The sequence below is a fragment of the Panthera pardus genome, unplaced genomic scaffold (genome assembly GCF_024362965.1).
Source record: "Panthera pardus isolate Hobbes unplaced genomic scaffold, ASM2436296v1 HiC_scaffold_3, whole genome shotgun sequence".
Taxonomy (NCBI): Eukaryota; Metazoa; Chordata; class Mammalia; order Carnivora; family Felidae; genus Panthera; species Panthera pardus.
Genome location: NW_026526876.1, coordinates 34,394,478 through 34,410,806, shown reverse-complemented (window position 1 = coordinate 34,410,806; position 16,329 = coordinate 34,394,478). Strand labels below are relative to the sequence as shown.

The following is a 16,329-nucleotide window of genomic DNA, read 5'->3' as shown; positions in this document are numbered from 1 at the left end:
GCCAACAGCTCAGAGACTGAAGCCCGCTTCGGATTCTGTGTCTCCCTCTCTCTCTGTGCCTACCCTGCTCATACTCTGTCTCTCTCTCTCTCAAAAATAAATAAACATTAAAAAAATTTTTTAAAAAGGATTAATGAAATACACAGCTTTGCATGGCATGGACAAAGAATAAACACTGAACCTCCATAGCAAAGAACATTAGTATCTCTGTATGTCTAATGTACAGAGATATATGCAAACATTTCTTCCTTGACAATGAGGCTGGAGAGATGTTTATTCTGTAATTAGCAAAGTTAGAGGCATTTCTGATGTTTGTTTAGTGTAAACATTTCTAACTATACCACTTAACCATCATTATATTTTTAAAGGTTTCATTTTTTTTAAGTAATCTCTATACCTAACATGGGGCTCTAACCTACAACCTCGAGATCAAGAGTTGCAGACTCTAATGACTGAGACAGCCACGTGCCCCTTAGCCATCATTTTTTTAATGTTTATTTATTTTTGAGAGAGACAGAGACAGAGCATGAGTGGGGGAGGGGCAGAGAGAGAGGGAGACAGAATCTGAAACAGGCTCCGGGCTCTGAGCTGTCAGCACAGAGCCCGACACGGGGCTCGAACCCACAAACTGTGAGATCACGACCTGAGTCAAAGTCGGACGCCCAACCAACTGAGCCACCCAGGAGCCCCAACCCCTTAACCATCATTTTAAACATCTATTTTTATGGTGGCATAAGAATTTCCACATTGATCACAGGAATCTACTCCTGAAGCCAAGTGCACATTGTATGTTAGCTAACTTAACAATAAATGACATAAAAAATAATAATAAAAAAATAAACTAATAAAATTTCCCACACTGAAATCCTTAATCTCTTAATAATTTAATATGTACTTGGTAATACTGCTTACATAATTCACCTGCTTAGTTAAATATTTAATATTTAAATATTTAATTTAGATTAAATTATTTAAAAATTCTGGGTTAATGGCATTCAAATTAATGTAAGTGTTCTATATTTTCTTGTCTTGTAGGTGACAATTTGAGGTTAACTTCAATTCCTCTCATTTTACTAAGCCAACTTTTTCAAACCTTTTCTGTAAAGGCCAGACAGTAAATATTTTAGGCTTTGCAGGCCATATACAGTCTCTGTCACATATTCTCTGTTTCTTTCTCTTCTTTTCTCTTTTACAGCCCTTTAAGAACATGAAAATCATTCTGAACTCATAGGTTGTATCAAGACAGACCATACACAGGATTTGATCCATGGGCCATAAATAATAAATATAAATAAAAGCAGATGGTATATGAACACTTACATAACAAGGTTCATATGGGTGTCCATAATTGCTCAGACTTCATTACCCCTTTTCCTCTACAACTGAAGGGCTTTTTCCTATATCTTGTCTATAAAATTAAAAAGTTGAAAATGCATAGGAGGTATTTAATGCTAGAGATGGGCTGGGTCCCCACAGACTTACAGAGTTATAGAATTTAATAGAGAGAATTATAGAATTCCACTATAGAGAATTATAGAATTCCACTGTTAGAAGAAATTGTTGCAATTATCCAATTTGAACCCTGTATTTTTTAATAAATAATATAACTAAAAACTCATAATAAATGATGAACTGATTAACTTACAAATACTGGAGGGATAGCAGGCCTTCAAATGTGTCTTTATGTAATTCGGTCAGATAATTGTCCCTGAGAATTCTGCAAAATGAAAAGGTCATTTCTGGGTCAAAATGCAAAAATAACTACAACTATTTGCTACACAGGACCGCTAGATGTGAGAGAAACCTGGGTAATGGTGCCACCAAATACACTAATTCTTATTTAATGTAGGGATGGTGATCTCTGCTGTTTGATTCAAATCTTTTCTTCTCACATACTCCTTTGTCTCCCTCTCTCTCTCTCTCTCTCTCTCTCTCACACACACACACACACACACACACACACCCCTATCCACTCTTCACACCAAAATGTACATTTAATGCCTACTCTCTGGATCACAAAATCTCTGTTAGAACCCAGCCCTGAGTGGCAAAAACATGGACAGAACTGCCACTTCCTCCTCTCTTTTCCCCAATTTTATTGTGGAAGCCCTATTTATAACCATATCAGTGCTACAAGTAAAGCCATCTAATTTTTTTCCCCATCTAAAAAATATCTGTGAGAACTAAAAATGTGCATAAAATGCACATAACATAAATGCTCAGTTTAATAACTATAGAGTAAATACCCGTGTAACACTATTTGTTCATTCTACTGTTGGTGGATACTAGATTTTTCTAATTTTCAGTTATTATAAACAGTGCTGCTTTGGACATTTTTCTGTTTATATCCTAGTACACATTTGCCTAAGTTTCTCCAGGATTTAACAGGGGTACAAAATTGTCTTCCTAAGAGGTTGTGCTATTTCAAGCTGGCAGATTGAAACATGCCAAGTCTCTACCAAACTCCAAACTCCACCAAAGTCCCTAAGGATGATTAGAAAAGATACAATTAGAAAATCCACAACCTTAGCTCAAAGCCAAGGGAGTAGCTCTACAAACACTCCCCACCAGAAATGCCTTGGAGCCACCTACAGGGTGATTAGCTGGGATACTGCAGTAGGACCAAGGACAGCACATCAACCCCACATCCTTCCTCCTTGGATCTGGCAGCAAAGGGTGTTTTCTTCCAGGCAGGAGCCATTGGTGTTAGAAGGGGGCAGGGTCCCAGAACCCTGGAGGAAGGGTATACACTCTGACTAGCCATTAGAAGTCACCTCCCACCTCTTCTTTAACTCTCAGGGGGACCTGTCACCAATAACAAGCCCCGTGGTTCATTTCACCTCTTCCTTAGGACCAGAAAACAGAAGCAAGTCAAATCTCAACTACAAAGATAAATTGCACTCAGGAATGACCAAATGGAGTGAGAAAGCCAATTCTATTCAGGACAGAAAATAAAAAACAAATATAACAGCTTATAGTCAATGACACAGTTAACAGAGAAAACACAAAAGGATTTGAGAATACCAACATTAATGGGGCACCTGCGTGGCTCAGTCGGTTAAGCATCCGACTTCGGCTCAGGTTGCAGTCCATGGGTTCAAGCCCTGCACTGGGCTCTGTGCTGAAGCTCAGAGCCTGGAGCCTGCTTCAGATTCTGTGTCTCCCTCTCTCTCTGCCCCTCCCCAACTTGCACTCTGTCTCTCACTCTCTCTCTCTCTCAAAAATAAACAGTATACAAAATTTAGAATGGCATCATTAATATATCCTCAGACAGAGGTAAACAGTACATCTAATAAAAAGAACCAACTCAAGATTATATGAATGAAAAGTATTATCATTAGTAAAAAACTCAGTCTATGAGCAGCAGAAACGGTCGTTGAATAAATTAGAAAACTTGAGAGATCTGGCCACTGATTTCTTACCAATACTTGAAATTCTATGTATTTATTATATTTACATATTTGTTTTTATATTATATATTTGTAAACCCCTTGACAAGTGGGATATTTGGTCAGTTTTGTTCTTGAGCTTATATCCCTGGCATGTAAAACAGTTCCTGGGACATAGGAGATGCTCCATAAATATTTGTTGAATGAATTCAGAAAGTGACAGGTATCAATTTGCAAATATACTACTTTTAATTAAAACAAATCATTCATTTATCATCATTTATGAGAATAAGTACAACTTCACAGGAAAACAAATGTCTTTCTCCACCTCCACCCCAATTTGTGACTCAATCTTTTGAGACAAGAACCTTTTGAGAATTTCATAAAAGCTATGGAATGGACCCTTTCCCTAGAAAACTGTACTTTCTTGAATACGTGCAAAGGTGTGCATGCGATTTCAATTTGCAGACCATCCCTTTAGGGCTCAGGTCCGTGAATAGAATGGACTGAATTTGTGGGTGCCAAACTTGGATGGGAAATAGAATCACATCTCTATTTTCACAAACCTCTAACTAGAATTAGCATTTCCTTCCATTATGAATGCAGGCAACAAACCACAGATTAGTGTAGTTAATTTGGTCCCCAGCAGAAATCAGATATTTTCATATCACATATTTGGCGTGGATATCTCAAAATATCATTTATTCTCATCAGTACCTTGAAGTTATAATAGTTAGTAGGCGTACCATTATATTTTGTTATTTAATATTCTAACAGAAGCAGATTTATTGCTATATCACTAATCTTTTTAAAAAATTTTTGAAAACTCTATTTCCACATAATTTCCTTTTCCTATATATTTTAACTTATTATACATTTGAAAACATTATCCCAAGAACATAAGCTTCTGCAGATCATCAATACATATATAGAAGGGTGCCTGGGTGGCTCAGTCTGTTAAGTGTCCAACTTCAGCTCAGGTCATGATCTCACGGTTCGTGGGTTCGAGCCCCACATTGGGCTCTCTGCTGACAGATCAGAGCCTGGAGCCTGCTTCCAATTCTGTGTCTCCCTCTCTTTCTGCCCCTCCCCTGTTCATGCTCTGTCTCTCAGCAATAAATAAATGTTAAAAAAAATTTTTTTTAAAATTTGATATATAGAAAAAAAGGTTAAAAATCCTGCCCCAGGGGACTATTGACCCATAGTTAAAAACTTCTGTCTTACAAGGCATAACCCTCAAGCTGAATTAGAAATCATCAAATCTTGGGGCACCTGGGTGGCTCAGTTGGTTAAGTGTCTGACTTCGGCTCAAGTCATCATTTCACAGTTTGTGGGGTCGAGCCCCACATCAGGCTCTGTGCTGACAGCTCGGAGCCTAGAGCCTGCTTTGGACTCTGTGTCTCCCTCTCTCTCTGCCCCTTCCCTGCTCACTCACTCTCTCTCTCTCTCTCTCTCTCTCTCTCTCTCAAAAATAAATAAACATTTAAAAATTTTTTAAGAATCATCAAATCTTACCAGATTCATCTTCTAGTATATAAACTACCAAATACACGCTTTTCAAAAAATATTTTTTTAATTTCAGTTTATTTTTTTTAATAGGTAATATATATTTGCATGGCTCAGAATTCCAAAGGTATATAATACACAATTCAAAGTTTTTCTCCTACCCCTGTCCCTCAGCCTACCCACTCTCTCCACTCTCTCTTGTTCCTTGTGCCAAATTACTTTCATTTTTCTTACAAGTTTGGGAAATAAGATCTCCAAGTTAGATACTATCATGAGAAAATATAAACTATATATAGTATTTAAGAAATTCATAAAATTCATAAGAAAACAACTACCTTGTTCTACCATTTGTCCCTTACCAGTAAGGTTATCAGACTAAGGGGCAGGGGGGAATCTACTTTAGGGGGATCATAATCCCTACATTTAGATTACTATGACTGTTATGTCTTTTATTATTAATTCAGAAGTCATTTATGACTTATCTACCCAAGTTGAACTAATGATATGACACACAATCTGTCATGAAAAATGCCAGTCAGTTACTTTGAGTATAATATTGTTTCCAAAATTACTTGTGTCTACACTGACTTTTTCTACAAATCAATTTAAAAAAAAGATAACAAAAAAATTGGCAAAGGACAGAAAATTCAGACAAGAAACACAAATGCCCAGGAAACATACAGAGATATTTAAATGTATACGTAATCAGAAAAATTCAAATTCAGAAGGGACCCATTTTATTCACCCACCAGATCAGCCAAGAAATGGAGAATATCCAAGAGTGGGAGGGTAGGAGGAAATGAATGCTGTCATGGTGTATGGATTGGTGTGTAAATTGGCACACCTTTTTTGAGGGCAATTAAAATTGTATATATCGACATCGTCTTCATCCCAACAGTTCCATTTCCAGGGATCTATTCTACAGAAATACCCACCCACGTACACAAAGATGCATGTATGAGGTGGTCCATGCAGCAATGCATGTAATAAGAAAACTGGACACAGCCTAAACATCCATCAGGAGGGGAATTACTAAATCGTAATACACTCATACTATGGAATATTATGCAGCAGCTTGCATGGATGGGGTAACCCTCTGTGTACTGGAAGAAAAAAAGTCTAAGACATACCACGAAGCAAAAGAATCGAGTTGTAGGATGTTACAATTTATGTAAAAAAAAGATAAGAAAATCACACAACAAACCTATTTTGCTGTAAATATGTATGTAGGCAAATGCATGGAAAAAGGTCTGGAAGGATATATACTAAATCCAGAGTAGTGGCTATCCCAGCAGTGGGGGGATTAGAACATAAGGCAGGTGTTCACTAGATCTGTTATTTCATCAAAAAAAATTTTTTTAATGTTTATTTATTTTTGAGACAGAGAGAGAGAGGGAATGAATGAGCAGGAGAGGGGCAGAGAGAGAGGGAGACAGAATCCGAAGCAGGCTCCAGGCTCTGAGCTGTCAACACAGAGCCCAACGTGGGGCTTGAACCCACGAACCGTTGAGATTATGACCTGAGCCGAAGTTGGACACTTAACCGAATAAGCCCCCCAGGCCCCCCTGTTATTTCATTTTTATATATTGAGACTATAATCACGTATTCCTTGTATAATGGAAAATAAGTTGAAATTGATTCTAATTTTAAAGGGAACCTGCCAAATTTAATTTTTAAAATAAACACAGATGGGGCGCCTGGGTGGCTCAGTCGGTTAAGCGGCCGACTTCAGCTCAGGTCATGATCTCGCGGTCCGTGAGTTCGAGCCCTGCGTCGGGCTCTGTGCTGACAGCTCAGAGCCTGGAGCCTGTTTCAGATTCTCTGTCTCCCTCTCTCTGACCCTCCCCCGTTCATGCTCTGTCTCTCTCTGTTTCAAAAATAAATAAACGTTAAAAAAAAAAATTAACACAGAATTGCAATCGGTAGAGGTCGAGTTGGGATATGGAAGGGGAAACACCTTTCCTCAGAGCTACTGACTTCAAAGTTCTGGACCAAGAAGGACCTTAGAATGCAGTTAGTTTTTTTTTTTTTTTTTTTTTTGTATTCGTATTTGGAGAGAATATACTCACAGTTTCTCAGCCCAACGGTATCCCTTCCATACATTTTCATCAATGTGAGAAATAGAGTTTCCTTGGAAATTTCTGTGAAGAAACACAGTTCAGATCCTTGAATAGGTAGGAAAGGAATGAACAGAATAAATAAAAGAATCACTGGCAACCTTGTGGGGAATATTCCAATGCAGTAAATGCCAACTTTCTAATTTCCGCGGCTATCAGCATCCCAGGTGGTGCAATTAATAAAGAGATAGCGTGGGGCCACTGGCACAAACAAGCCAGCTCCTTAGAACCTGAACTTCCTATTTGTTCCATTCCTTGGGTAGATAACGCCTGTTAATTACTCTGGAGATAAGTATTTTTTTTCCCCAAATCACTTATGTGTCTAAAATGGTTCCTTCCACAAATCAATGAGAAAATAATAATTCAACGAAAAAAATGGTAAAAAATTTACCATTATCAGCAAACAAATGTAAAGAAGCCCTCTACTGAAACCTCTCTAGGTGTTAGAAGGATAAGGGAAGTTAGAAATTAGAATAACTAACATGGAAAGATTTCTTAGACATATTGTATAGGGAAAAGCAACAAATCACTGGGCAAGGAATTAAAAAGGATCCCCTCATTAGGAAATTAGGAAAAAATGCAAAGGAAAGAGATGGGAAGGAAGGACACACACCAAAAAGGTGACAGGAGTTATCTTATGAGTGGTAGGGAGGGTGGGGTGGGATTTTCACGTTTTATCCTCTATACCTGTGACATTAAAAACAAAAAAAAGTATCCATGATAATTCATGTATCCATGAATTACACATGTTTAAGAGAAGCTATTAAATGCCTGAGGTTCAGTTTCAACCGCTAACTCTGCGTATGACTTTGAATCTTTACCTTTAGTTTTGTCCTCTTCCCTCAGCAACAGCTTACCTGGTCAGTTTATATACACATTTTTTTCAGGGGAGTCAGGAATAAATTCAAAACAGATACCCATCTGCCCATGTGCCTGGTGGACATTTCCAGTCAACCTGAAGCCTTCTGGTTGCTCTGTGTTCCCTGGTAAAAGATGCCTCAACTTCCATCATTCTCCTTATCTGGGACAGAAGTTTCAGAGTAATATCTGAGTTTTCTCTTTCCCGTGCACACCCCACCCGCGACTGTCATCAGTTAGTCTATCTTGTCACTTCCTCCTTTGCAGTGCTCTCAAGGCTTTTCTTTCTACTCTTTTCAGCCACTCTGAGTCGGCCCCTTGTTACTTTATTCCCAGGTTTTGTTAGAACATTCTATCTGGTCTCGCTGGATCAAGCTCTCCTCTCCAGATCGGCCTATATGGGGAACTGAAAATAATCCTGTTTCAGCGGTCTGTATATCTCATGCTTGAAAACTTTCAATGGCTCTCTATAACTCAGAATCTAACGTTCAAACCTCTCTAGCTGATAGTCAAGGTTTCTCGTAATTGGATCTTTAACTGCTTAACCTAATTCTTAATTCCTGATCATTCCTGCAGCCGTGCCTTTGCCTAGACTTATACCCATTTTTTCTCTATTTAACACATCAGAGCCACTCTTTAAGTCTCAGCTAAAGTGTTAGCTTATCCATGCAGCTCTCCCTGACCTCCATACTCCGCTGATTACAGAGTCTGCTGAATTCCAACACCCATGGTACCTCTTTTAGTACTTAATTACATGCCACCTCCCTTTTTATGACCATTTCCTTTCTTCCCACCTGTCATTTCATGTTCTGAAGACGATTTCATCCTAGTGTGGCGCCCATAGTACTTACTCTTGGGTTGGGCCCAAACTGAGTACTGTATGTGGAAGGCCGGGCGTCAAAGATGAGGTCTGGGGAATCAAAATAATAACAGCTAACACTCATATTTCGCCAGGCACTGATCCAAGTGCTTCATATGTATTACCTCATCTAGATCTCACCATAATCCCATGAGATGGTAACTATCGTAATTTCCATTTCACAGAAAAGGAAACTGAGTCACAAAGCTAATAGATGACAGACCTCGGCCCAAACGCAGGCAATCTAGTTCCAGAATCTCTACTCTTCACTACTCTGTTGTATCCTATTATAGAGGATGGAGCAAAAATGGGAGAGTAGAGGTTAAGGAATGAAATAATGGGGCTAAAAATTGGATAAGGAAAAAGAATAAGGACAATTACAAGTAAAAGATTGGAGAAGGGCGAACAGTAGTAAAAAGGAAAATGAAGATAAGGGATAGTTGACAAAGAAAAGGTAAAAACAGAAAGTCAGTCAACGTGGTTGGGGAGATGAGGAAGGCCCAGGACGACATTGAGGAAGAGACTGCCATGTCAAGCAGGAGGCAGAGAACAAACAAGTAAAGGCGATTCTTACAAGATGGTGAAGGTGCCGTTGTAGGTGTCGGGCTCCAGCACGGGCACTCTGCGGAGCCTCTGCTGTGGGCTGAGACCAACACACGACAGTGTCTCCTCTTTGCAGGTACAGCGCTCACATATTTTGAGGTCTGTGGTGGCATTCTGTTCTGGTTGCCAAGTTAAAGTTGTGTATGCCTTTTCTGAGGTATAGTTTACAAAATGCACCACAGGATGTTCAGTTGTTGGAGGAAAACCTGTCTCAAATGACTCTGGTTGCTGACTTACAGGAATTTCTAGGTCCATAGGTGGAACCGTGACTTCAGTCAGGTTTCGATGTTGACTCTGAACCTGTTTTGGATGTGCAAGTGTCACCTCAAGGTCCTTTGGGGGAGGAGTTGTAGTCTTCTTCAGGGTTGTCGAATGTTCAGCCTCTGTAATAGGTTCTGGAGTTATAGTAAGCTCCACATGACGAAATGGGATGATGGGTGATGCTGGATGCTGACCTTGATCCTTACTTGGAGTTGGAACTGTCACTTCCTGCTGGAATGGATATTGAACTACAACCTCCTTAGGTGGCTCTGGAGGCTGAGTTGGGGTGTCTCGCATGGTTGGAGAAGGTTCAGTCTCCACACTGGATCCTGCAGTTACAGTAAGTTCCAGGTCCATAGGTGGAACTGTGACTTCAGTCAGGTTTGGATGCTGACTCTGAACCTGCTCTGGATGTGCAAGTGTCACCTCAAGGTCCTTTGGAGGAGGAGCTGTAGTCTCCTTCACGGGTGTAGAATGTTCAGCCTCTGTAGTAGGTTCTGGAGTTATGGTAAGCCCCAAGTCCACACGATGAGCTGTGACACTGGGCAATGTTGGTTGCTGACCTTGATCCTTACTTGGAGTAGGAACTGTCACTTCCTGTTGGGACGGATACTGAACAACCTCCTTAGGTGGCTCTGGAGGCTGGGTTGGGGTCTCTTGCATGGTTAGAGAAGGTTCAGTCTCTGTAGTGGGTTCTGGAGTTATGGTCAGTTCCAGGTCTAAAGGCTGAACTCTGACTTCAGTCAAATTTGGATGCTGAGCCTGGACCTGCTCTGGATGTGGAGGTGTCACCTCAGTGTCCTCTGGAGGAGCTAGAGTCTGCTGCATGATTGTAGACTGCTCAGCCTCCACAGTAGGTTCTGGAGTTACAGTAAGCTCCAGGTCAGCAGGCTGAACAGTAACATTGGGCAAGTTTGGATGCTGAGCTTGCTCTTGTCCTAGAGGTGGAACTGTCACCTCATTATGGACTGGAGGTTGTGCTACAACCTCCTCAGGTGGCTCTGGAGGCTGAACTGGGGCCTCCTGCTGGGCTGGAGGAGTTTCTGCCTCCTTAGAGGGCTCCGGAGGTTGAGTTGGAGACTGCTGCAGAATTGGAGATGGTTCTACCTTCTCAGGGGCCTCTGAAGGCTGAGCTTGTACCTCCTGTTGTGTTAGAGAAGGTTCTATCTCCTTAAGTGGCTCGAGAGGTAGAGATAGGGTTTCCTGCTGGACTGGAGATGGTTCCACCTTCTCAGGAGGGTCTGAAGGCTGAGGTGGGGCCTCCTGCTGTGTGGAAGGTTCTACCTCCTTAGGGGGCTCAGGGGATACAACTGGGGCTCCCTGCTGAGTTGGAAAAGATTCTGCCTCATTACCGGGCTCTGAAGGCTGAGCTGGGGGCTCCTGAGGTGTGGGAGAAGGTTCCACCTCCTTAGGGGGCTCAGGGGATATAGCTGGGGACTCCTGGAGGACTGGAAACTGAGCTGGGGCCACCTGCTGGGTTGGGGACTCTGCCTCATTAGGGGGCTCTGAAGGCTGAGCTGGGGCCTCCTGCAGTGTGGGAGAAGGTTCTACCTCCTTAGGGGGCTCAGGAGATACAGCTGGGGCCTGCTGGGGGACAGGAGACTGAACCAGGGCCTCCTGCGGGGTTGGAGAAGATTCTGCCTCATTAGGGGGCTCTGAAGGCTGAGCTGGGACTTCCTGCTGAACTGGAGATGGTTCTACCTTCTCAGGAGGCTCTGAAGGCTGAGCTGGGGCCAGCTGGGGGACTCCAGACTGAGCTGGGGCCTCCTGTTGGCCTGAAGCAGGGTCCACAGCCTTAGGGGGGTCCGGAGTCTGAGCTAGGACCTCTTGTTGGCCTGGAGAAGACTCATCTTCAGGGGACTCTGGAGACTGGGAAAGATGCTTGGACTGAGCTGGAGCAAATTCGACTTTCTCAGGGGGAATAGGAGATTGAGCAGGGACATCCTGCTGCACTGGAAGATGTTTAACCTCCTTAGTTGCCTGGGGACTTAGGAAAATCCTCAGATCCACAGGTTTACCTGTGATATTAGGCAACACTGGATGCTGATCTTCACCTGGACCTGGAGGTGAGAATGTCACCTCATGCTGTACTGGAGACTGAGCTACAACATCTGTAGAGGACCCTGGAGGCTGAGCTGGATGCTCATACTGAACTGGAAAAGACTCGACCCCCTCATTGGGCTTTGGTTGCTGAGCTGGGACCTCTTGCTGGATTGGAGAAGGTTCTATACTTGCAACAGGCACTTGAGGCAGAGCTGAGCTCTCCTGCTGGCTTGGAGAAAGTTCAATTTCCTCAGGAAAATCTTCGGGTGGAGTTGAGACTTCATGCTGGACTGGAGAAGATTCCACATTTTCAGGGGGCGCTGGATGCTGATGTGGGACCTCCTGCTGGATTGGAGAAGGTTCCAACTGCTCAGGGGACACTCCAGACTGAGCTGAGGCCTCTTCTCGGAGTGGAGAAGCTTCAACCTCATTAGTGGATTCTGAGGTCATGGTAACTGAGGAATCCACAGGTTTAACAGTGACATTAGGCAACAGCAGGAGCTGAGCTTGATTCTGACCTTGAGGAAAAACTGTTACCACCTGATGCTCTGGAGAGTGAGCTGGGGCCTCCTGTTGGGTTGGAGAAGGTTCAACCTCACCAGAAGGCTCTGGATGTTGAGCTGTGGCTTCCTGTTGAGTGGCAGAAGGGTTAATTTCCTCAGAGGTCTGTGGATGCTGACTTGGGGCCTCCTGATAGGTTGCAGGTTTAACTTCCCCAAGGGGATTTGGATGCTGAGTTGTGGCCTTTGACTGGGCTGGAGAAGGCTCAGTCCCCTCAAGGGGCTCTGGATACTGAGTTGGGGTCTCTGGTTGGGTTGGAAAAGGCTCACCCTCCTCTGATGCCTGAGGATACTGAGCTGGAGCCTCCTGCTGGGTTGAAGAAGGTTCAACCTCCTCAGGGGTCTGTGGATGCTGAACTGGGGCCTCCTCCTGGGTTGTAGGTGGTTCACTCCCCTCGGAGGCCTGTGGGTGCTGACCCTGGCCCTCCTCCTGGAGAGGGGAAGGTTCACCCTCTTCCTGGGCCTCTGGAAGCTGAGTCGGGGCCTCATCCTGGGTTGAGGATGATTCACCCTCCTCAGGGGCCTGTGATTGCTGAGCTAGGGCCTCCTGCTGAGTTGTAGAAGGTTCAACTTCTCCAGGATATTCTGGATACTGAACTGGGGTCTCCTGCTGTGTTGGAAGTTTCTCCTGTGTGGTAGATTCTGGAGATTGCGTTGGAGTCTCCTGTTGAACTGGCAAAGATTCAACCTCAGGGGACTGTGGAGGCAGAGTTGGGGCTTCATGCTGGGTTTCAAAAGGTTCCACATTAAGAGGCACTGAGGGCTGAGCTATAGTCTCGTGCCGAACTGGAGAAGGTCCCACCTCTGTAGTGGGTTCTGCAGTCATGGTAAGCTGCACATCTGGAGGTTTCACACTGACATTGGGCAGGTTTAAATGTTGATCATGGTAGTGACCTGGAGGTGAAACTGTCATCTTATGATGCCATAGAGGTTGAGCTGGGTGCTCCTGCTGGGTTGGAGAAGGTTCCACCTCCCTGGAAGGCAGCTCTGGAGGCTGAGCTGGTTGCTCTTGCAGGGTTGCAGAAGATTCTATCTCCCCTGGAGACTGAGCTGGAGTCTCCTGCTGGGTTGAAGATTCTGCCTCATTAAGGAGCTCTGCAAGCTGAGCTAAGGCCTCCTCCTGGGTTGGAGAAAGTTCAGCTTCTCCAAAACGGTCTGGAAGCTGAGCTGGGGGTTCCTGTTTGCTTAGAGAAGGCTTACCTTCCTCAGGAGGCACTGAAGGCTGAGCTGGGGTCTCCTGCTGCCTTAGAGAAGGATCAATCACCCCAGGAGGCTCGGAAGGCTGACCTGGGGTCTCCTGCTCACTTGAAGGCTCAACCTCCTCTGGAGGCTTACCCGAGGTCTCTTGCTGGGTTAGAGAAAGTTCTGCTTCCTCAGTATGTTCAAGAGGCTGAGGTGGGGCCTCTTGCTGGGCTATAGAAGATTCAACACCTTTATCAGGCCCTGGAGTTGTGGTAAATTCCACATCTAAAGGCTTACCTATAACCCTGGGAAACATTAAATAATCTGGATACTGACCTAGAGGTAGAGATGTCACCTCATCACTTACTGCAAGTTGAGTTAAATACTCGATAGGGAACTCTGGAACTAGAGTTGGGGCCTCCTGCTGGACTGGGGTAGGTTCAACCTCCTCGAGGCGCTCTGCAGGCTGAGGAGGGGCCTCCTGCTGGACTGGGGTAGGTTCAACCTCCTCGAGGCGCTCTGCAGGCTGAGCAGGGGCCTCCTGCTGGACTGGGGTAGGTCCAGCCTCCTCAGGGTGCTCCGCAGGCTGAGTTAGAGTTATGGTAGGATCCAGAGGTTTAACAGTGACATTGGGGAAGCTTGGCTTCTGAGCTTCACTCTGACTTGGAGATAGCACATTTACTTCATGATGTGCTAACAGTTGAGATATGATGTCCTTAGATGGCTCTGGAGGCTGAGCAGGGGCCTCCTGGGGGGTTGGAGAAGGTTCCACTTCCTCGGGGGCCTCTGTAGGGTGAGCTGAGGCTTCCTGCTGGACTGAAGAAGGTTCGACCTCTTCAGGGGTACTTGAAGGCTCAGCTGGGGCTTCTTGTGGGTTTGCTGAATTTCCATCCTTAAGGGACTCTGGACGCTGAGATGGAGCCTCCTGCTCAAGTAGAGATGTTTCTGTCTCTTCAGAGGGCTCTGGATGCTGAGCCTGAGCCTCCCCTTGGGGCAAAAAAGATTCAGCTTCCTCAGGGGACTCTAGATGATTTGGGGTCTTCTGCAAGGGTGGGGGAATTTCAGCCTCCTCAGAGAAGTTTGGAAGTTGATCTGGTCCCCCTGGGAAACCCATAGGTAGGTTCTCCTCAGGATACAGGAGACCCATATTGGAATCAAATGACTGGTGATCTTCGGCCTGATCTAAACCTACAGTTTTAGTCTTACTTTTGAGATGAGGAGGCGGAGCTATGGTCTGATTCTGATCCCAACCTGGCACTGGAACCACCTCTGGGAGCCTTTGATGCTGGGTTAGCTGGTCATTCAGATCCTCATCTGGCCCTGGGGGTAGTTCTCCAAACGAATCCGTGTCCAGCAATGGAACCAAAGTCTCGGTCAACTCCTTAGGCGGGGCCAACATCTGGGCTGGAGCAGAGGACCCCAGGTAATTAAAGCCCCCCGGCTCAGCTGGGGGTGTAAGTGCCTGGGGCGATTCGGGCGGGGGATCAGAGGAGCGCGAAGACCAGGTCTCAGCCGCCTCCAGGGGGTCGGAAGTCAGCTGGGCAGGGTCCAGGGCCCACTCCGGAGGCTGAGCTGCCTGGACCAGCAGCCACAACGGTTGCCACATAAAGAGAAGCAGTGGGGCCAACAGGCGCAGCCGGGACATGACAGGCGGAGGCTCCGGGGCGCAGCGACCCAGGCGAGTAGGGTACTGGCGCTGGGCCCTGAGCGGGAGCCAAACCATTATGGCAGCCCCGTGATGCGCGCGCACACCTTTAGCAACTGCGCGCCCCTCCCCTGCCAATGTCCCACCCTTTATTTATGACGTCTTTATTTACGCCACCTTTATTAGCTCCCTGGAGATGGGCTCTGCACCAGCAGAGCGGGCCCTTTTCCCAGAATCACTTGGGGCCCAGGCCTCCCTCCACCCTGCAAAGGCCACCACTCCCCCCCACTCCCCCCCCCCTCCCCCCCCCTCCCCGGCCGGGGGGCTGCTCACAGCAAGGTAGTACTTGGACTCAGATCTGGGTGGCCCCGCACTCCCGCAGCTCTGAGGGGTGGAAGGGTGGGGGAGTGGAGCAGAGCTTCCAAGGAAGCCACAGGACCTGGCATCCTGGGAAATTAAAAAATGCTAGTCCAGCTCTAGCAATTTGAACTCTTGCTCTTCAAAGCTTAAATCCGAGAGACGTTCTTCCTCCCCCTGGCCATACTGCTTCCAAGAAAAGTAGCTGACCTGCAAAATAAGCACCAGTTAGGGCGATGGGGAGGAGAACACACTTCACAGTCAGATATTCTAAAATGTTGCCATTTCCTCTAAATTCTCAATACCCATGGCTGATTATTAATTCACCACTCTGTTAGATGGGGGCCTACCACTGAATCTGCGATGGCCCCTAAATGTCTGTAGGAGGAGTTTGGGGGGAGTGCTAAGCAATTCATTCTGGGAAAGAGGGCCGGAAACCAATTCTAGCCCTTTATTTACACTGGGTGGGAAAACTTCCCCCATCTCATCTTGACTGGACATAGCCATTGATCTAGAAAAAGTAACAAGGCCACTTTTCAGAGGTCCACTCTGTGCGCCCACATGGAGAAGGCACTTAGGATGTTATAGTCAGCGTGTTAAACAATTTTCTTGAAATACTGCAACTAGCACTCAGTTTACTTCCTTCACAGCCCCTTTTCTAATGTATTTTTAGTCCTCGCTTATGGTCTGGCACAACCTCTAGCATGTAAAATGCAAGAGAGAGGGGGTTTTTATCTTAATCCCAATGTCTAGCACACAGGAATAGTTTTTATATGGAACTGATTCCAAGACTGGCCTCATGCAGGAATTGATCTGTTGTTATAATCAGGTTTCTGAAATCTTTAGCATCAATGCTGAATCTTTTTCTCATCTTTTCACCTTTTTCAGGAAGCTAGACTTTTTTTAATTTTTTTTTTCCTGAGAGAGAGAAAGCGTGAGCGGAGGAGAG

The 16,329-nt window shown here is 44.9% G+C and overlaps 1 protein-coding gene across 1 annotated transcript in view; it reads right to left on the bottom strand.

Moving 5' to 3' along the window:
* Positions 1-15,153, bottom strand: part of LOC128774152 (leucine-rich repeat-containing protein 37A3-like) — a 29,077-nt gene extending 13,924 nt beyond the window's left edge. The window contains exons 1-5 of the mRNA XM_053892224.1: positions 11,328-15,153; positions 10,157-11,177; positions 9,304-9,787; positions 6,965-7,036; positions 1,646-1,717 (exon numbers count right to left, since the gene is read on the bottom strand). Of these exons, the coding sequence (XP_053748199.1) occupies positions 1,646-1,717; positions 6,965-7,036; positions 9,304-9,787; positions 10,157-11,177; positions 11,328-15,101 (5,423 nt within the window). The 5' untranslated portion in view covers positions 15,102-15,153. The remainder of the gene's footprint in view (positions 1-1,645; positions 1,718-6,964; positions 7,037-9,303; positions 9,788-10,156; positions 11,178-11,327) is intronic.
* Positions 15,154-16,329: the final 1,176 nt, after the last annotated feature.